Here is a 21,750-nt window from a genome sequence, read left to right as displayed (position 1 = left end):
TGTCCTCCTGCCTCAAAGCAAAACACGTTTGTTATCGCTGATGTGAAAACCGCCAGCTGCCCTGCAGGCAGCAAGACTGCAGTGCTGCAAACCCCCTCACCTCTGCACCATCCACCCCTCAGCACACTTCAGTCTTCACTGCACTGTTCGCTGAGGGCCACTCACCCACAGAGGGCACTGCTGGTAAATGGAACCGAGCAAACTTCACGTCACACCAGCTCTCAGAAGGCTGCGGTTTCCACCCAGAGCAAAGCCAAATGCCTCACGCATATTATTACTGTCATCTCTAAGAAGAAAGGGAGCAGCAGGCTGATGCACACAAAGGAATACGTTTTTAAAGCACATACTGTGCCTTTGTACTCACGCCGAGATGTCAGGCAGAGCTTCCTGCTTTGTATGGCAGTGGAACGCCTCCAGCCCCTGCCAGCTGAAGTACAACAGTTCAGTGACAGAGGAAAGAGAACAGAACCTCAAAGAACATTTGATATTTCAATATGTAACCATGCATGTTGCTTTCTCTTGCGCAAGAATGAGGAGGGACATGCTCCTCCCCTGTCCACAACACATGGACTATATGCAATCGTTGCAACACACTTAAATGTTTAAGCCAAGTTTCCAGTTACTCCTTTTCCTACTCCAGCCAGTGGAATATTTTTCTTAAGTCCCCAGTTCAGGGATAGGGAGAGAAAGACTTTAAATATCAGAGACACTGACCTCACTGACAGGAATTTTGTTGCTAGACTTCCTTAGGTGTCAGGATTTCAACCTGTAATTTCTAAGAAAGGATCCAGATCTAGTCACAGAATCACAGGATCAAGTCCAGCCTATGACAAGCACCACCACATCGGCCAGACCATGGCACTCAGTGCCACATCCAGCCTTTCCCTGAACACATCCAGGGATGGTGCCTCCTCCACCACTTCCCTGGGTAGTCCATTCCAATGTCTACTCACTCTTTCCATGAGGAAGTACTTCCTAGTATCCAACCTAAACCTCCCCTGGAGCAGCTTGAGGCCATGCCCTCTTGTTGCTAGTTGCCTTGAAAAAGAGCCCAGCCCCCACCTGACTACAACCTCCCTTCAGGTAGTTGAAGAGAGTGATAAGGTCCCTCCCGAGTCTCCTCTTCTCCAGACTAAACAACCCCAGCTCCCTCAGCCTATCCCTGTAAGACTTTCCCTCTAGTCCTTTCACCAGCCTTGTTGCTCTCCTCTGGACCTGCTCCAGCACCTCAATATCCTTCTTGAAGTGAGGGGCCCAGAACTGGACACAGGACTCGAGGTGAGACCTCACCAGTGCTGTGTACAGGGGGAGAATTACATCCCTACTGCTGCTGGCCACACTATTCCTGATACAGCCCAGGATGCCATTGGCCTTCAAGGCCACCTGGGCACACTGCTGGCTCATGTTCAACCAGTCTGCTGAGCCCGCTTCTGTATGTAGAGTGGTAAGAGCAGGTTTATGCAAACACCTACCAACAGGGTGAAAATCTATGGCCTTCTTACCCGCCTACCTCATCTTAAGTGATGCAAAAATCTCAGCTATGTGTAATGTATGCATGCAGAACAGAGCAGCCAAAAAGGGAAGAAAGTATCTGCCTACCTAGTATCTGACTTCTGTGCTGCCTCCATTGCTTGGCATGCTCCAAGGGGACATGCAGGAATGTACCCAAGGAGGGGGAGAGCTTAAAGGACAGTAAAATAAAGTACTTTGTCCTTCCAGTCCACTGAGGACATTGCTGAGCTGTTGCTTCTAAATACCAGACCCATAGTTCAGCTGAAATGAAGTTCAGTCCTGCCTCCTAAGTGCGCCTCAACTTCTACTTCAGTTTTAATGCAGCCAAATGTGATGAAAAATAGCAGCTAGAATTTGCCTTCAATCCAAAGGGGTGATGGTGGTAGCCTTTTTGGTATTCCTGTATAATCTACTTTTTTCATTTCTATCTGATAGTCACATATTTCTCTCTTACAAACCATCATGATTGTTTTGTCTTCAGAATCTGTCTGGAAGCCTCAGTTCCTCTGCTTTTTTGCAGCACAAGGAACCCAGACAGAAATAGAAACTAATAACATGTTTGTAACCACAATCATGTATTTTAATTACTGAAGAACACCTTCAAAATACAGTATTCCAAGTAGAAACCATGTAATGCAAGGTCAGTATTCTAGCTCCCAACATCACACTTTTACAATCTGAATTTCTCCTGGGCAAAGTAGATGCACACTACTAGCATGAGTCTCCTCTAAATAGTACTGGCTATTTGCAGTCTTTCTATAAAACAAATAGTCTCCTGCTGAGAAAAAGAAAAAGAAAGGAAGATTCAGGACAATGAATTGAGAAAGGCAGTATAAAAGTCAACAGCCTTTTTTCAAAGGAATATTTTACAGCAGTTTAAATCCACTCTGTGTTACTACCAAGCTTGTCCAGGTAAGCTGCCCAGTCCACAGTAACACGGTATAGCAAAGGTTTTAGATAGATTCTCTTTCAGCCCTCCCCAGCTTTAAGACTAATTCAACCAGCGAATTTCCCTGCAAATGTAACATTTCAAAAAGACCACTTCAATTTGAGTTCATGTAACGTATCAAACTACATCCCCACAAACAGTTCTCGTTGCAGCCCAGAGTTCCTGTTTTCAGGGAGAGGTTCAAGCTAAGAAGACAATGTGACAGGACAGTTAAGAGTTTGCTCATTAGCTCTGACTAATTCATCACATTGTAGAAGCTGAAACTATAACAGAAGTCAACATCATTAGAGTTAAGCAACTTCCACTTACATAAAATCTAGAAAAGAAACCTCACTGATAAAATCTGTCCTCTCTTGAACATATATTTTGGGAAGGGCTGCAGACCAGGGCATGGGCTGTACAGGCAAATCTCTGGGCACAAAGCAGCAGATGCAAACCCACAACAACACTTTTAAGTGCATTTATTTTCCAGAGCAGGCCCTAAAGCCAACCCGCTGGAAACATTTGCCTTCTGCAGGCTTGTTGAAGCCTAGAGATGCACATTATGCTGGCTCTGCCAGCACTCACGGCAACTCATTCCAGCTTCTGGGAGCTAAATGCAGGCTGGCTTCAGCCCACGGGACCCCACTGCCCAGCAGCACCCAAGCCCCTGTCCTATGCAGGGATGCACCACGGTTCCTCCCCATGAGTGACAGCACTGTCCTTTTCTCAAGGGAAATGTAAGATGCCCAAGATGTAAGTAAGTCTGTGCCACAAGGAGAAAAGAGACCCAAGGACAAATACGGACTGGCCAAGTTGAGGACAAAGGTGCCACAAAAATGAACAAGGGTCCTCATGTCTCTGTTTCAGCAGGAGCAGGATGTAAAGCTTGGCTAGTCTGTAAAATCCAGCAGACCCAAACATCTTCCCTCACAAGTGTGAGGGATCTCACACACACTCATCCATTTTCACATTAGACGTTTGTCACTAATAATGTCAGACAGTGACACAAAGCAATTTTTTGACTCAGATCAACCTTTTAATCCCATCTCGCCTTCAAAATAAATTACTAAAGAGACTCTTCCATGAACTATGCTCTAAATCATCAGGTCATCACAGGACAAAAACTTCTCACCAGAAAAAGAAAAAAAACCAAACCAACCAACCAAACAATTTTTTTGAAGCTTGTTTTGGTTTTCCAATCTGTTTCCTCCCAAAATATCTGGATTCCACAAAATTTTAATCTAACACCAAATTCAGAATCCAGTAAGCAGCAGATTCTTTGCTCAGTCACATGCCAGTTAAACAATCAAAAAGTGATTCCAATATTTTAACAAGAGAATTGCTTGTACAAAAGCCTGACAAAAACATTCCTGGAAAAGAGTATATTTTTAAAAATGTTTTGTTTGGTTTTGATGTGTTTTACCAGACTGTTTTATTGGGGTAAGTGGATTTTTAAAAAAATGACAAAAAAAACCTCTGACACAGTGTTTTGCAGCAGGTTATCTCAATGCACAACAAGCTCTCAGAAATAAAGCCTCAAAACATCCCTGTAAGCCAAGGACTTTACAAGCAGGGAAACCTGGATCAACAGGCTAAGTCACCCATCAAGATCATAAAAGGACTCAGTCTTGACTCTTGTGATGATCACATCGCATCACCATATCTTCTACAGAATGATTTATTATGACCACAATAATTACTGCTCAGGATTCATATTAGTGTTATCCTGCTGAAAAGTAACTCCCTCCATGAGACAGGATGTTTTTGAGTAGAACATTCTGATCCATTACAAATCTTTCTCAGATTTAACTCGTAACAGCAAGCTTTAGAACACTAAACCCGCATGGCACCTCAGTTATTTTGACACCCAAATGGAAGTGCTGCATCACTCCAACACTGCAAAGGAAGGCTGATGTAGCAATGAAGATGTAGCAATGAATGCATCTAATGATGCACCAGCTGCATCATTAGAGAAGCACAACTCCACAGATCGTAGGGTGTACATCCCTTATTTTACTTTAAAAGGTTTTGTTTTGTTTTGTTTTGCTTTTACTTGGCTTTAGATTTTGGCCTAGCCAGTGGCCAGTGTTCCCAGACACTTATTCCCAAAGAACTTGTCTTGCCCTCATCGCCAGCAGATGTCAAGTTGAAGGATGAAAAATACCCTTGCTGCCAAGCTCAAGCTGCAGTCCCTGCTTTGGGTATTGCCAGGGAAAGTCTGCTCCCTCTTCTCTGTGCTGAGGCACAAGTAGTGCCAGCACCTTCAGTGATCCCCAGTCCATAGTCTTCTACTTGCACCATCTCTCTTCTGTAGCCAAGAGATTAAAAGTTTCCCCTGCCAGCTGCCCACAGCACCAGGCTATCAGGCAGCTGGTCTAGCTCTTTACAAGCTGCTTCCTGTCCCTCTAATCACAAGATTATTGATTAATAATTGCATATTTCTGTAAAAGAGCAAAAATGCCTCTCTGTGTGAAAAAGTTTAAATATATAAAAATGCTTCATAAAAATATTTTAAAAAATCAAAATGCCCCATGAGCCTGTAAACGTTGCCTGTAAAATCTTTCCTAACTGGAGTAAGTTGAAAAACAGTCATTCAGGCTCTTTTATGCCCTGTCCAGTAAGATTTTAAGATAACCATTAGAAATGCCACTTGTCTTGTTCTTCAACCCTCATCCCACTCATTTTTCTTCTTCTTTGTTTGCTTCCAACATGATAGCTTGGTTTCCTGAAGCTGGTAATCTTCTATGGATGCATCATTTGTCTTTGTTTTTAACAGAGTTCTGCACAGCCTGATTTTGAGGCTTTCTTATGGAGTGGGCTTGAGGTCTGATTGGTAAAATGAGCAACACCAGGATGCTTAGAATGTGCATATGAAAATACATAGACCTGGAAACAAAAGCAGAAAGAGAATATTATATTTTTGTTGGTAATAACATGAATTGAGCAACCTCAGTAAGTCCATGCAGAATTTCTTGCTAAAGGCTGAATGCAAAAAATATGAACCTGGCCTAGAAAGCACAAAATACACCCTTCAATTTCACATAGCTGATGCACGTGGTATCTGCTGGTGTCAATGAAAATGTTGCCATGGATGTTAAGGATGAGGAAGCAAGGAATCAATTAGGAAACTCTGGAATCCAAAGTCTTGACATCTCAGATAAACCCAAGTAATTCAAAATGGACTCACTCAGCCCATCTCTCTTTTAACGTTAGAGTATAAAAATTTACACTCTGAAGAAACATCCTTCATTCTTAGGACATAAAACTTACGCAAGTTAAAGAAAAAATAATAAAAAGTGACAGAAAGAAAAAAGATTATTCCAAGTTCTGAGATCTGGAATAAAACACTCAGCTTTTAACTAGAGAAGGTCAGGTAATGATGTTTACAGAGGGGTTGTGGTTTTGAAAGCAACTACTCAGAGATCTCTTTATTCAGTATCTTATTAAATATCAAACATATGAATTTCAAATAATTCAGTGTACACAAGATTGAACAGAAATAAACCATACTCAAACCAATTAAATGAGGCTCTGACAGCTCAGGGAGGATGACGTTTGGGAGCAGTACAGTCCTGCTCTTTAACCACACAGGTGCACCTTTCTACCATCTCATTTGTGCTTCTTATCACAGTTCTTAATATCTTTGTAAGGTGCTGAAGACAACTGCTAGCTGTCCAATGGTCCAAAAACTCATGCCCTTGTCTAAAGGCCTACAATTCCCTTGCTTAACTGTCTCTAAGTTTAAATGCTGTGTTCAACGTCACCAGGCCAAAAAAAAAAAAAATAAAAGGCAATGATCCAGCTTGTGCCAAGGGTGGAAAATAGTTTTCTTTGTTCAGAACTTTGGTAAAAGCAACATTCCTGCCTTCGTGGATGCTGGCATAGTGCTAACAAGTTCCTTATACACATGTCTATAGTTCTGATGTTAGCAATGTAATCTCACATAATGCATTAATATTTACTACATAGAATGGCCTTCATAGCACAAAAGCACCGATTCCACTCATGGAGCAAATTTATAAAAAGGTTTAATATTTTAGTCTTTTCTCTCCCTTTTTGTTCTGATTGCTATAGCTACTTTTGTTTTGAAAGACAGAAAAATTAGCTATTCACAAGGTACTTGGGATAGCGTCTTCATGGAAGTAAGAAAGATCTGAGTAATTTTTCTATGGTAAGTTTTCTGGGTTGAAATCAACTGTTTTATGAAACAGGAATAGAAAATGTCAAAATTCAGCCTTCTTCAAACAGACTTACTGACAGCAGCTATCTCGACTACCAGTTTTATGTCTTTTATACTACAGGAGGGAATTATCTTCTCAAGCAAAACCTGTTATTCTCTGCTGACAGTTCCCTGTAGAATGAAAGGCAAAGCAATGTAGTCCAGTCTCCCTTTTTGAATTATGTTCTCAATTTTTCTATTCCAAATTATTTTTCTTAGAGTATATCCAATATACTCTGTAACACCAGTGTTTTCTTATTTTTAAGGAACCTAGGGAAGCATTCACTTCCTATGGAAGTAACCAAAAAGAAAAGCATACTGCTTGGCCAGGCACCCTCCTTATCTCCTCCTCACCAACCACATCTCCTGTTCTACACATTTGGCAGCTGGAAACCTGGTCTTTTCTCATCAAGTCCTTCCTACTGCCAACTCATGTTATTTGTAACCTCTCTGGCCTTGACCACTTAACAGTTGAGACTTGACTGCTTTGGAAAAGGAATATAAATACGTGAAAAGTCACATAAGGACACAGAAAGGCTCAGAAGTAGAAATGCTCTGCCTTGGCATTATCTCTTTAAGTTAATGGGATTGCAAAATCACCCTTTACCCATTACTAAGCATCCTGTTTGAACTCCTTTCAAATTAGATGAAATGCCAACTGCCTTTCAGTGTAGTTTGGGTTATTTAACAAAATCCTGTGCTGGTCTGGAGAATAATAGTCAAGAGGAGAGAACTTACTTGTAAAACTTCATTGTGGGCTCAACAGCCAGCATAACAAACGGTGCAACAGTATAGCACACAGCCAGCTGAGTGACAACCCAGGTAACAAGGTCGTAGACTATCTTGAGAGGCACTGAGGAGAGGAAGTAATGTCTGCAATTGCTCCTTATCTGCAGGTCAGGGAAAAGCAAACAGAAAATTACATAAATTCACTTCTTAGGCAAAGTCACATGGATGAGTTGCAGTGTACGCCTCTCCACTTGTCATCAGTGCTAGTATTACAGAAAAGTTTATTCACCAGTTAGAAAACGCTAAGAGTAGGAAGACAGAAGTGTATGGACTGGCATATCCAAGAACACACAGTCAACCAGCAGCAGAGAAGTATCCCCCAATTTCACAATCACAGGAGCGGACTCTTATGCTGGGTTTTTGGCACAATATCTTTGGGAAGGGGAGTTGGTAGGAATTGCTGTTCTTTTCTCCTGGTTTTGGTTTATTACTGGTTCTCAGTGGTGAAACAAAGTTCTTTGGTTGACAGCCAGGTGAATATGAGCCAGCAGTCTGCCCAGGTAGCCACGTAGGCCAACAGCATCCTGGCTTGCACGAGAAGTAGTGTGGCCAGCAGGGCCAGGGAAGCGATTGTCTCCCTGTACTTACTGGTTAGGCTGCACCTCAGATACTGCATTCAGCTTTGGGCCACTCACTACAAGAAAGACACAGAGGTGACAGAACAAGTCCAAAGAAGGGCAATGAAGCTGCTGAAGGGTCTAGAGCACAAGTCTTATGAAAAGTGTCTGAAACAACTGAGGTTGTTCAGTCTGGAGAAAAGGAGGCTGAGGGGAGATGTACTTGCTCTCTACAGCTACCTGAACGCAGGCTGTAGTGAGGTGGGGGGTCAGTCTCTTCTCCCAGGCAACAAGCAAAAGGACAAGAGGAAATGGCCTCTAGTTGTGCTATGGGAGGTTTGGATTGGATACTAGGAAAAAATTATTCACTGAAAAGATTGTCAGGCACTGGAACAAGCTGCCCAGGGGAGTCATCGAGTCACCATCCCTGGAGATATTTAAAAGATGTGTGGATGTGGCACTTAGGGACACGATTTAGTGGTGGACTTGGCAGTGCTAGGTTAATGGTTGGACTTGATGAACTGAAAGGTCTTTCCAACCTAATTGATTTGATTATTCTATTTTAAATGAATGAATATGTGATTATACCTGCAAACACATGCTGCTCCCTAGAGATTTTGGTTTACTTTCACATCCATGATAACATAAATAAGATTCACAGCACATGTTAAGACCACATGTTCAGCACTAGCCATAGTGGTTAATACTGATCACTTTAATTAACCTTTCAAATTGACCTGGTTATTTATCCATAGTCAAACTCTGAATAATCATGGTGGTGCTTCCTAGCCCTGCACAACTGGCTGGTTCTGCCTGAAAGATCAGCTGTGATAAATTTAACAGTGAGATATGAAATCTCTTCTGTCTTTGGTGACTCTATCCACGATGAGGCACATAAACAGAGACTAGTTTACTGCATCAATTACATCCACATGAAAGAGTTCAAGTTTGGGCTAATGATCAACCTGTAACAGCTTCTTGTAAAAGACAGGGCCCAGAGCTGATTACACACCAGCATATAGGCAATAACACTGAGCAGAAGCCTGGAGTCCAACATGACCTAGTAGAGGTCTAGACTCAGGCCTGTCCTTGAACCCCAGACTAATTTGACTGCATGGACACAGCTGGTGGCACTACCGACTGGGCACTCAGAAGCAACCTTCATTTCCTCTGACAGCCAGGGACAGCATTGTAGGTGCTGGTTATAACTGCTGGGGGCACTTTGTAATTAGCACCAATAGAGAACAAAGTTTCAATGAACATCAGCACCACAAAGGCATGAAAAAGAGCTCGCAGCAGGGACAAGCTGTTGGACCATGTCAGGGTGGTTCTAGCAGCTGGCAGCAGGATAGCATCTAGCATGGGCCTTAGAAGAAAACAATGAAAGGTACATACTGCTCTGGCTGCGAGTGTGATAAGGATTCCAGTGAGAAACGTAAAATAATATCCAGGATAGATGCCATGCCACAGGGCCGACAGGATAAATGTTAAAGCCGTTGGGTACCAGGGAGCTCTGTCATAGCAAACGCTGCAAAGACGAAAACAAAACAAGGAGAAGCTGAATACAACTGAACAATGGACACTGCACTTCAAGTCCTTCTCTGTTTGTAAGGCCTTATCCTGTTTTCTTAATGGTATTATCTTGGCTCTGTTGCAGATGGGGCATGAGGCATTCTCCCTTCATTTACATGCAGGGTTAGATGGAAAGAGTAAGCAAACTTTTATGCACTGAGCATCCAAAGGCAGCCTGTATAAATATTCCCAGTTCTCACAGCATTTAAATAAATAACAGGGCAAAGGGCAGGCAAGACTTCTCTTTCAGCTTTAAACATCTATCTGGAATTACACACTTCAAAACTCTGATGGCAGACCAAGAGCAAGCCGAATGATGGAGATGTGAACAACCCACCCTTCTCTGGTGAACAGAGGCATTTCTAAGCACTGTTATCTGGCAGATGCTGGGCACAACAAGGAGTGCCATAAGGTATTGCAAAGCAGGGAGTACCTGCTAACTTTAGCAGGCCAAAACCTTACTCAAAAGATGCCAGATCAAGAACACACCAGCTGGTCTATTTAGCGTAACAGAAATGCTGTGTTCCAAAGAAACATGATAAGATAATGTACTTAATTATCCAGATCATCATTTGAATAATGAAAAATAGTAGACATTGACTTTTAAGATGCACATATTTGACAATAAAATTAGTTATGATAAACACAATAAATCTGTGCCTGTGTTTCAGGCCTCAGGTTAACTGCATGGTGAGCTTTAATCATGCCAAAAAGTGTAAAAAAGTAACAGAAGACAGTTCAATCTACAAACTTGGACTTATGCTAGTATTTACATGTGGCTTAACAGTGACAGGTTAAAATCTGATCATCTTAGTGCTATAAGAAGTCTCTTCTCCATATCCTAAACAGGGACTCCCAAGCTAGCATCTTCTGGGCACTTCAAACCAGAGTACACTGGGGCTCTGAAGATTTACAACTTCTTTCCAGTTCTAGCTGAACTAGATCCCAGGGACACCAGGCTCGCCTCCAGTAGCAGCACACAAGGGAAACGCATTGTAGCAAAGTGAAACAGTATAGCAAGAATAATGGAGGCAAACAGCAGCCTAAAAGATGCCATAAAAATGCTATTGCTTTTTATTATGGAAGATCTGAACAGTTCATTTATGGCTTTGCTGCTCATATATAAGATGTGGGCATTTTACATGAGCAGCAATAAAACTTTACAGCACCAAATACCCTTGTATTCCACCAGTTTTTACAGATATGGGAAACAAAAGACAAGAGGCTGAGATTCATCAGTCACTGTTTTTCCAGGCCATCCAGAGTTTTTGGGTCCCACAAGCACATTGCTGTTTCACTACTCTTACCGTTTTAGCCAGGCAGCTGTCTGAATGTTCCAGTTTTCAATGTACATTTTAAAACTTGTTGCAGTCTAAGAAAGAAGTTCACAGGAAATGTTAGCACTGAAATCTGTAAAATAATACTTGCATTTTAAATTAGAGGGGAAATAAATGGAAAATACTAGTTCTAGTTGCAAACTGTGCCACAGTTCATGCTACACTAATATGTTTTGGGAGGGATATTTAACCACGTTGATTGCTCACCGTGAAAACTTGGCACTTGCTGCAAAATCTCACTTTGTTTTGTAAAATTAAATACAATACTTGGTTATTTTTCAAATTACAGGAAATCTGAAAAGGTTTCTTATTTTAAATGCATGGCCTTCCCTTCAGTTCATAAACAGCTTCATTTTGGGAAGAGATATCTTGCCACCTACTACACAGTCTGGACTTTCCTAGAGTGCTATTAAAACAAAGCTTTAGTGAAGCTAAAAGAAACGCATTATTATTTGGAGAAGGAACAGGGAAGACTGAGAAACAGTGACAGAAAATTTTAGCACTAAATTTAGAAACCAATTCTTCCCCCACTGTGCTGCTTGAGAAACCAGAGTTGACTCCAGGCTCCCAGGAGAACCACCTGCACCCTCCTCACAGCACCAATTCCCCCAGTTTTAGGGGACTGTCAGGCTCCATTGAGCATCGGTTCCCCTTATCCTGGCTAACTTCACCTCTGGTGGTTCCCCATCCCCACCCTGTCTTGTTCCTCGCCTCCCAGAAGAAACCTCTGAGGACCTCCTCACCAAGCAGGGACATGATTTGGTGACACCACACAGATTAAAAGCAAGGATGTCCAAGGGGAATATGACTTCCATGCAGAATCCTCAAGGCTAGTACTTCATCCTCTGTGTTTAAAGAGTTAAAATTATTAGCAATTCCCCATGCAGTACTGCCACATTTTAATTGCATCACTGTGCAAAGAGAAGCCAAGAAAAATATAATTTCTCTTTCCAACTAATATTGTCACTCTCTTTTGGCCTTAAGTTCCCCTGTCACATTACCAAGAAAGAAAACAGTCCCTAGCTGTCAAAATATGTGTACTGCCAAGGCTTTCAAGTCCCCCACATGTGTTTAAGCCCCTGTCACATTTTAATGCCCTCAACTCCTGACATGTGGTTATCTGTACTACAGATCAGGCCATTTCTTAGCCACACTTAGCACTCAGGTTCTCAGTTCTTAAACAATTTTACATATGCAGGTGGTTGCACCTGCTGAAAATGCATGGTACAATCACTCTTGAAATTTTTGTTGGTGCATAAAGTGACAGTTCAAGGCTTATCCCAAAGTAATGGTGTCTGTAGCATCTCTTCTTCTTATTGCACACTTTATCAAATAAATGAAGAGCACTTTTTTTATGAACCTGGAAATAATTTCTCCACCCTGATGTATATTGCCTGTGTAACCAGTAAAAGAAAAAAGTTTTGACGAGCCTAGAGTCCCGTGGGTAGAGAGGAGCTTTGACTAAAGAGCATTTCTTGCACTCCACTTTCCTCTTTTAATCAGAAACTTCCTCAGCCCATCAGTTAGGGGATGACTCCCAGCTAGGAATCATATCCTGCCCCAAAACTGAATCAGATGCCAATTCACAATCTCAGAGTGTTATCTAGGGTGTTGCCAACACTGAGTGTAAAGCATTTTTGGGCTGCATATTTTGTGCTGCTCAAGGACAGATAGACACTGAGGACTAATTAACATAAAAGACAGAGAAAGGATATTGAGAAAGAGAGAATATATAATGATACTTTCAGTTTGGGCATCTTTCAATTAAGTATTTCAGGGGCTCTTTCATATTTGAGAAGAGCTATTAAAGCACATTAACTCACAGATGATTCAGCAATGAAACGGTCAACTTATTTTCATCTTTTTCCTCTTAAAATCCTAACTACAGAATTACAGAGGGAAGCTCCTCCTATTTCTAAAGAAAACAAGTCTTTAGAAAGTAGTCTCAAACACAAACATTTTCATATCCCACTGGCATTCACAAAATACTCTTTGGGGCAAACAAAACACTGGCCATCTTTTGCATTAGAGAAACAAACATAAATAGCTTACAAAGACTAATGGATTTTAAAAGTATACTGCAGTCACAAGAAACATGAGAAACACTGTAGTCTGCTGGATGGAACTGTAGATCAGCAGCCATCTAAGCTCCATGTGGACCTTGCCAGCTCCCATTCAGGCTGCTCAGTTTGTATGTGTTATCTCTCTGACCCAAGCTTCTCTCCATTTACGAGACACTCCAGGCATGTGCAGGGACTCAGCTCTTGCAAGTGCCTGTGCAATGCCTACATGTAGCAGCCTCTTTCACTGCCATCTCCCATCTCAACTGGGTTACAAAAAGTGGAAGACTGTTAGAAGTAAATAAACGAAATACACCACAGATGGTGGAGAAGCATAGCTGTGAGGAAATCTATTGACCCACTGAACTCACCCACAATCTACAGTAATTGACTGCTCATTTATTAAACATCTGATTAATCATTTAGTAGCTGTCTATAAACTATTTAGAAATGCAACCTGAATACAGAGCGTGAGGAAGGCTGCATAACAGATGATTTTTATCTGCCTGAAAGATAAAATACAAAAGCTCTCCACGTTAAAGAGGGGCAGCCTGGTGGAACAGACTTGTTTTCCTTCCAGTAAAGCTTCTCCCCATTATCATGCCCATTTCTCTATCATTATGCCAATGCAGCCACTCCTTTAACTCACCTCGATGTTCCAGATATTTAAATTGGACAACAGATCCCAGCGGAAGTTGCCCCTCTCATCAACTCCACTGAAGCCATAACCAGCTGCATTGTTGACTGCATCTGCTGCAATGTCAAAGCAAAAGAGGTCAAATCAGACTGCTCAAGGAGCCATTTTCTTACAAGTCAGTATGGCACCAAATACACATTCAAGCCAACTTTGCAGCAATTAGCATTCTCTCTTTTTCAAAGAGCAGCTTCCTTTTAGCAAAGAGGCATTGCTATAAGACAACACAAGAATCATTTCATCAAGAGAAAAGACTAGCTACTCCCTGAGCAGAAGAAATAAAATAAAAATTAACCAAAACCTGATACAAATCACTTTTCCAATTATTATGCCTTTATTATCCATCTGAGACAGATACACAAGAGTTGCCATAAAATGAATTAGCATCTTCCTCAAAACTGTACCTTTATGTCACAGTATTTTCTAGAATTCAGAAGAACTGTAGTGTCTCAAAGACATGTTTACTGTTCCTATTAAGAATTCCAGCATGGTTGTTTTAAGACTTTCATAGTCTTCCACACACAAAACCTTTTGTTAAGCCTGTTACTCAGTGCTTCACTGTCTCTACAAATCAAATATGGATTAACTTCAATTACAGACTTAACAACTTCAAGTACAAATAAAAGTCTGGGTAACAAACATGCTGCAGTCTCGCTCTTTCCCAGGGTGCCAGCCAGCTACCTCCCCTCTCAGCCTTGCCTGGGAGCCACCTCCATCACTGCTTCTCAAGATTCTAATTTTAACGTGCCCCTGCCAGGAATCCTCTCAGAGTACTAAGAAAACGGGATTCCTTATCTGAGGATCACCAGGTACAGCCAACACTGAGCATTATTGGAAGAAAAAGGAAAGCAAAAATATAGGTAAGGTTTTTCCTTCTCAAATCATTTACAAAATACAAGCTTGGTTAACTTATGCTTTTAGAAGCTCAGCATTTCCTTCCCAAGAAGGGAAACGGATTTAGCTTTGTAAATGCTGTATGTACAGGGACAAGCTCAAGGAGAAGCCCTAAGCCACAACATGGGGAAAACCTAATTAAAAGCAACAAGACTAACTATAATTAAATGAGAAATCTCCTTTAATCTGAAACTTTAATTTTTATTTTCTGCTTTACCAAATAAGCTAGATTTTACTGATTAAAGTTTTTAATTATCTCCCTGTTTAAACAAACAAGCACAGAAGCACCACAACAAACAACAACTCTGCCTGGAATTGGCCTGTATAGGACCCTGCCCAATCTCAGAGGCTGGAGTTGCATGTAAACTGTCACCTAGAGCAGGGGAAATTCTGGATTTACTCCTTCTTGCTCTAAGGGTGGCAGGGACTGCTTAGTGTTTCTTTGTCAAAAGGAAGAAATCAGAAATCTAAGGACACAGTAACACAGCAGACCCATCAGCCTCTGGCTTCCCGAGCTGCTGCCTGCACAGCAAGGCGTGAAGCACGGAAGAATTGCAACTGCCCACCCTCAAAGTACTCACAAAGCCCCAGGCTTGGCAGAGCCAGCAGAAGTTTCCCTGCTGACTGGGACAGCTCTGGCATAACGCCTTCACAGCTCCTTGGGTCCCAAACTGGTTTCTCACTGACAGCTCTGGGTTAGGTTTGCCACCACGTTCCCATGACTATTGCTAATGCAGCGAGAAGCCGCCTTTTCTGCTTTCCATGGATCTAGAAGAATTCAGCAGCAGTGGCTCTTGCACAATAGCAGGACTGTCCCTTTCTGAAGGCAGGAAGAGCTTATCAGCTGTTTTTCAGCAGGCACTTTTACAATGCCCAGGGTCATGCCATCAGGAGTTAAACTGCAGAAGGATGAAGGGTCTGCTGTTCTGCTGCCTGCTGTTGCAATGTGAGGAACAGAGACCTCACCCTCCAATATGCAATGCGTGCATTTCCCGAAACCTCTAATTTGTAAGATATTTTTCCAGCCATCACAAACCCAAGTTCAGTTTATCCCTTCAATAATGGACTTTTAGTTAACTATAATGCTGGAAAAAATTGAAATGACAATTTAAGATCAGATCCCACAAAAATAAGTTTCTCAGCAAGCGATTCTTTATCCCAAAGTCCTTCCCATCTCACGCATGCTAGTCCTGGCTGACTTCCCTTGATCTGTCAGTTTTATTAGCAGCAGTTTAATCACAGCCTCACAATGAGTTTCCCTGGCTCTCTCCATCCTGTCTCAATGATTTCTTCTATTTCAGGTGTGTTCTTTGCTGGCTGGGCTTACAGGATCTCCCCTACACACAAACTCTTGTCATACCAGAAAAAAAAAACAAAAAAACAAAACAAAAAAAACCTCTCAGTTTTCAGCCTTGCCTAAAAGGATTTAACTCCTCACACATAAATGGGAAAGGTGACTTCTAAAAGGAAAAAGGTAAAATACAAAAGGATTATTTTGACCACAAGTCTAGTTGGCTTCCAATAAAATCAATCTTTGTCTCTTCCTAATGAGCTCTCTTCCTCCTCTTCTCCTTTTCCTTGCACAGGTTCTTGGGTCCTTCCCACCACCTCCTTTGTTCCCCACCTTCCCCATGGTTCTTCCCCAATCATTTCTCTTGACTGCTCAAAGCCAACATGTACAGGACCACACGGTGCCTTAGAGGCAAAGCCTAACTTCAGCCCCCCAGCAAGCACTGCAGTTTTCTAATCCAGATGCATGTGCTAAGATGTCCATTGGGAAGAGAGAGGTCAGTTATAACATATTTGTCAAGCCTAGGCCAGTGTGACCTATTTTAACCTCCCAATCCCACTGATGGAAGTGGCACATTATGAATAAAGCATAAAAATAAAAAAAAGTTTGTCTCCTCTAAACCTTTCCTAAGAATTTTTGTAAAAACTATTTTGGTACAAGTACAAAGTTTTAAGTAAGAGGAAAGTGTTACATTGACTTTACTGGCAAGAAGCTGAAAAGCCAATTTGGTTCTAGAGGCAAGGGATGTCAGACAAGCTACAAGATATTTTATGAACTGTTTTCAAAACTTTTGACATTTCCCTACTTCAATGGGGTCCATTGCCTAGAGGAACAAGTGTACATCTCCCATGGGAACTACAGGTTTGGGGACTCATTTATTTGTTTCCCCACAATGTTTAAGACCCCTTGCCCCATTTTGAAGTCATTTGTTAGCTACAAAACTAAGTGGTGTAGCGAGACTTACCTAATGTCCATGCAAAGTAATACTTTGGTTTTGCTGCCTGTGTTACAACATACAGGTAACCAAGTCTTGACAAGAAGGGTGTTTTATCAAGAAATTCATTATCAATGATATATGCCATAGGAAAGTTCTTGGTAAGTGTCAAGAATAAAATGAGAGATACTAGTGTGATACACAGCTTGTACATCACTGCTCCCTAAAAAGCACAAAAAACAATGAAACATTCATTATAAACATTAGCTTAAGGGGGGGAAAAAAGGCAATACTCATAACACACAAACCCAATGTGCTTCAAGAACAAATTAAGTTAGCAGCTGCAAAGTTGATAATAATTCATTTATTAGAGGTAATAAAGAAAAGCCCACAGTCAAAGTTTTGGTTTAACTTGTTTTACTGAGCTACCTACAGATAGGTACAATTGACAATTAGAAGTCAAAACTGGTGATGAACTTCACAAGAGACTCCCACATCAGTTTACAAAGGTCCTACAATGAGAAAGGAAACAAACAGAAAACAAAACCCTACAACTTAAAGGAGAAATGTTCCCTATATGGACTCTTGGAAGCCAAAAGCACTGGCATTCAGTACCACTCGTAGGTCTTATCACCCAGCTACTACCCCGAGGTCTTGCTAAAAATCCTTTGATACAAAAGTTTTCATCTTACACAGCATGCATACCTTCCTGTGATATATGGTATCTGCTCTATCATACTGTTTTCTATTACTGTTCCCTAGCTTTTTATATAATAATACTACTGACAATTATGTCAGTAATTAGAAGCTCAGTTTCAACTACACATCAGGAGTAAGTTCTCCATGATACAGTCATAATTAAAAAGGTAAATCTGGCACTGGGGTAACATGTAAAAACTGACTCATGTTCTCAAAATACTAATAGAAGTGCAATAGACTATTGAAACAATGGAGTAATTTTTGATACCAAGTACTCCTTTAGTATCTTCTTCTTATTCAGGAATAAATTAATGTGCAATTATCTTTAAGTAGTTACAGTGCAAATTTTAATATTCTCTGCCAACTTGCATCTAACACAATACGGGCCTTATACTGACCTCAGGCTGACTAATGGAAATCAGAAGTAACACCACTGAAGTCAGTAGAAATACAACCATGTGCCAACAACCATCAGGTATGTGTAGGCTCATACCCAGTTTCAGAGAAGATATTCTGCACACCCTCACAAAGCTACACATTCAGTGTCACCTTAAAGTAAAATAAAGGAATTTTGTTCTCATGCTGTATTATCCTCCCTTTGCAACTGGGATGTCTTACAAGAAGGTCTTAAGTAATACTAAAATATATATATAAAGTAAAATTATTGTTAATTTCATTAACAATTGTTAATTGTTAATGAAAAATGACCTCCAAGTCATCTTAAAAGTGTGAGATTTTCTTGCAAAGCACCTGAACAAGCAACAGTTTCTGATTAGCTATTGATTCATGTACTCTAACATCTCCTGCACTATGGGTGACATTTGACTTCTTTCTTTTTGACATTTCCTCCTCTGTTTGGAGCTGAACTGAAACTTGTCATTGTCAAAACCTACAGACTGTTCCCATTGCTGCACAAAGGACACACATTAACTGATGACCTGTTTTGCAAGCCAAACCTATTTGGGGAATTCAAAAGAAAGACACCAGCCCCTTCAACCCTGACCCTGTGATAAAAACAGCAGCCACTTCACAGAAGAACACCACTGTAACTTTTACTGGGAAGATAATCCAAAAATGGCTTTTTTTCTTAGTTTCCAATGATGAGAATCATGTATAAAGCTGTGCTCTCCTGCCCTTTCCAATAACTCTTTGTCATTTTAAAACTTACAGTTGGAGAAGGATCAGGAAGTCTGTCATAACCCTTCTGCTTCCAGTTCACTTCTAACAGTTTCATGTGCACGTGCCTCCCTTCAATGAAGGCTATATAATCCTTGTAGTTGCTGCAAGGCCCAGCTATGATGCTCATAAAATTGAGGAGATAGCTTAAATACTCCAATAAAGAAGGTCTTGTCCTGTGAAAATCATCCACACACAACAAAATTAAAAAAGATAATATTACAAAACAAGGTAAACCACAGTAAAAGCTTTCTGAAGTGCTTTTTTTAATACTGTCTGCATCAGTCCCCAGCTATGTCCTACCACCCTCCCCTGAGCTGAAAGCTCACTAGATCTGTCTTGGAGGAGATGAAGCACAGCCTCCCTTATATCCCAGCGGTGCCTGACAGGTGGCAGTCAGAACAAGGGTAACGTGGAAGTACTTAAGCTACAGGTGAACGGATGTCACTGATTTTAAAAGCTGAAATCTTATTACTAGAAACATTTTAATTAAAAACAGTCATAAAATTAACTTGCACATATCAAACAGGCCGGCAGCACCAAGAGGGAGAAGTTGGTAACTGTTTTTGGACATCTGTCCAGTATGTCAGGGACCGGTGAAGGCTGACAGACCACAAGCTGGGTAACTCTGGTCTCACCAAGCAATGCGATCCTTTGCCTTGTTATGCAAACCACAGGGCAGGCAGCATCTAAGACCAGGACTCTCAGGCCTGAAAGGAGCTCTCATCCACCCTTCAGTTCAGCCCTTTCTTAAAACGGGGAAGTGTGATCTGAGTCATAGAGGAAGAGAATGAAGAGGCCCTCTGTCCTGCTGTGCAAATAAAGGAAGTAATTGCCTGTATTGCATCATGAACCGGAAAAAGAACTAAGGGGAAAAAACACATAAATCAAAAGACAGCTGAAGATGAAAGTCAAAGAGAATCCCCTGTGTTTGTTATTTCCATTTTCCAAGTGCACATTCCACAAGTTCCTTAGGGGGGGTTATGTTAGATGTAAAATGAAGAAGATACCCTGTCCCTACTACAGATCAATAGGATGGAAAAAGAAAGATGCAGAGACCCTTCACTATTAGCATGTTTTATAAGTTGTTGGCCTTGCTTTATTTATGAGGTGGAAAACACCCACATCTAAATTCTGCACTGAGATACATGCTGCACTCTACTTATGTGCCAACAATCACCATCCTAGTAAACAAGGAATCCCCAGATGAAATCACAAACTAGGGTACAGTGTTTCAAGACTTTCCTGTCCAAGACACAGATGGACACGCATAAACCAAACCCCACTTAAAATTCTATCAGACCAAAACACAAATTTCTAGCAGAAAAACTAAGTAACAGTTAAACATTTGCTGTTGCCTACTTTTATTCTGAAGCAGAATTAGTTTGAATAAACAGTTAGCTCAGCCAGGATTTTCTGCATTCACCCTGCTGGTTATTGTAGATGTTGGTGCCTGAATGATATGTTCTCTAATGAAATAATTTCACAGAAGGATGCAGCAAACAATTCTGGGTAAGGCTCATCTTCCTGTTCTGCAAAATCAGGTCGACAATTTGAGCTTCTGAGCTCTACAGTAATATTAAAAATAAAGTTATTAGTTTCAACTTAAATTCTGAACACTGGTGGGTGGAGAGACATGAGCAATGCACGAAGGAATGTACAGAGGATGAGTGAGAAACGAAAACAGACCGAGAACAGGAGGGGAGACAAAAGGCTGTATTACCAAAGCGGATTTAAAACTCTTCAGCTATGACTTGTCTGCCACCAGCACTTGAGCTATTGGCATGTACTTTTCTATTATGAGCTCATCTAATTTACAAGGGGGAAAAAAAAAAGAAAAAGAAAAAAGAAGCCTGTTTGGTGAGAATTTGACTAGAATTAATCAAATGGTCACAAGGGCCCAGTGCAGTTAAGCATTATGCTGTTAGCTTTAAAAATAGACACAAAGTTATGGGTCACAGCAAGAGTTATAAAAATCTCACTACAGGTTCTCGTTTTCAAGAAATTACTCCTTCTGTTCTTTTAGAAGCTCACAGGCAGATTTTCTGAAGGTTGAATCTTCTGCTTTGGCAATGAAGGAAATAATTGCCTTGGCCTTAAAGAAAAACTTCACTGTGAAAAGTAGTTATGATTCTAAGGCTAATTCTGTAACTCTAATTATTTTTCAAATAAATAAATAAATAAAATTCACCTGCATCCTGCACTTGTATTGAGTGACAAAATAAATTAAAAAGGTGCTCAAATATATGATCAATATGCTGTCTCTCTCTGAAAAGTGAGAAGGCTAGTCACCTAACATGAAGAACTGTTGTCCTGAAAGAATAAGCAACAACAGGAGTATTAATATAAGGGAAGGACATAGGAAAAACAGACTCTCAGTGTCCAAAAATTATGGCAAAGAAAGGAGTACTTGAATTGACAGACTCAAACCAAAATCAGTTTTTACTACACAGTGGTTTGCTGACAGAGAGGGAGGAGTATCCTACTTAGAAAATTAATCTATCACAGATAGGATGATGCAATGGCCAAAAACTCCATATAGTGCTTGAATAGAAGAGAACTGATTCATTGAAGACTAGTTTTGTTGCACGTGGAGTATATTTGTAAGTTGATGAGATGTTGTCAAGTACTTCAGTACTTTACTGACCAGAAGTCTTGGACTGAAGAAATAAGGAATACAAAAAAGAAGCTATGTATATGTAAGGAGGGCTCTGACAGCAGCATCACAAAACCAAAACTGCTTAACCAAACAGAAAAAGCAAGGCAGGACTTTTGGCTGATCATGGACTGGGAAGAATGGAACATTTTCATGGCCAGGCCACTAAGTTGGTCTTGACATTGCAGAGGAAAAAAAAAAACAACAACAACAACAACACCAAAACCAAACCCTAAACTTCTTTGGATGAAATTAAACACAAACCACTAGGGAAATTAAATTCTTACTTTACAGCAAGGCGATTTTGCTCAGCAGTGAGTTCCTCAGCTTGTCGCCCTATTCCTGGGAAGAAAGGTCACATTACATCTTTCTGAAAGCCAAACAGGGAAAGCTGTCCCCAAAGCCATATGTTTGCACCCCACAGGTAAC

General features: G+C 40.9%; 1 protein-coding gene across 3 annotated transcripts in view; it reads right to left on the bottom strand.

Moving 5' to 3' along the window:
* Positions 1–3,124: 3,124 nt before the first annotated feature.
* The window catches only part of MBOAT1 (membrane bound O-acyltransferase domain containing 1), a 59,146-nt gene continuing 40,520 nt past the window's right edge, over positions 3,125–21,750 (bottom strand). For 2 of the 3 annotated variants that reach the window (XM_051610862.1, XM_051610860.1), the window contains 8 exons: positions 21,609–21,663; positions 18,658–18,841; positions 16,821–17,013; positions 13,627–13,730; positions 10,888–10,952; positions 9,404–9,536; positions 7,401–7,552; positions 3,125–5,329 (listed from right to left, as the gene is read on the bottom strand). In XM_051610862.1, coding sequence (XP_051466822.1) covers positions 5,197–5,329; positions 7,401–7,552; positions 9,404–9,536; positions 10,888–10,952; positions 13,627–13,730; positions 16,821–17,013; positions 18,658–18,841; positions 21,609–21,663 — 1,019 coding nt within the window. In that variant the 3' untranslated portion in view covers positions 3,125–5,196. Of the gene's footprint in view, positions 5,330–7,400; positions 7,553–9,403; positions 9,537–10,887; positions 10,953–13,626; positions 13,731–16,820; positions 17,014–18,657; positions 18,842–21,608; positions 21,664–21,750 lie in introns of those variants that run through there. The other variant, XM_051610863.1, reaches the window with a different exon arrangement.

The sequence above is a fragment of the Apus apus genome, chromosome 2 (assembly GCF_020740795.1).
Source record: "Apus apus isolate bApuApu2 chromosome 2, bApuApu2.pri.cur, whole genome shotgun sequence".
Classification (NCBI taxonomy): Eukaryota; Metazoa; Chordata; class Aves; order Apodiformes; family Apodidae; genus Apus; species Apus apus.
Note: the sequence above shows the minus strand (reverse complement) of the source record. Positions and strands in the feature narration are given on the sequence as shown.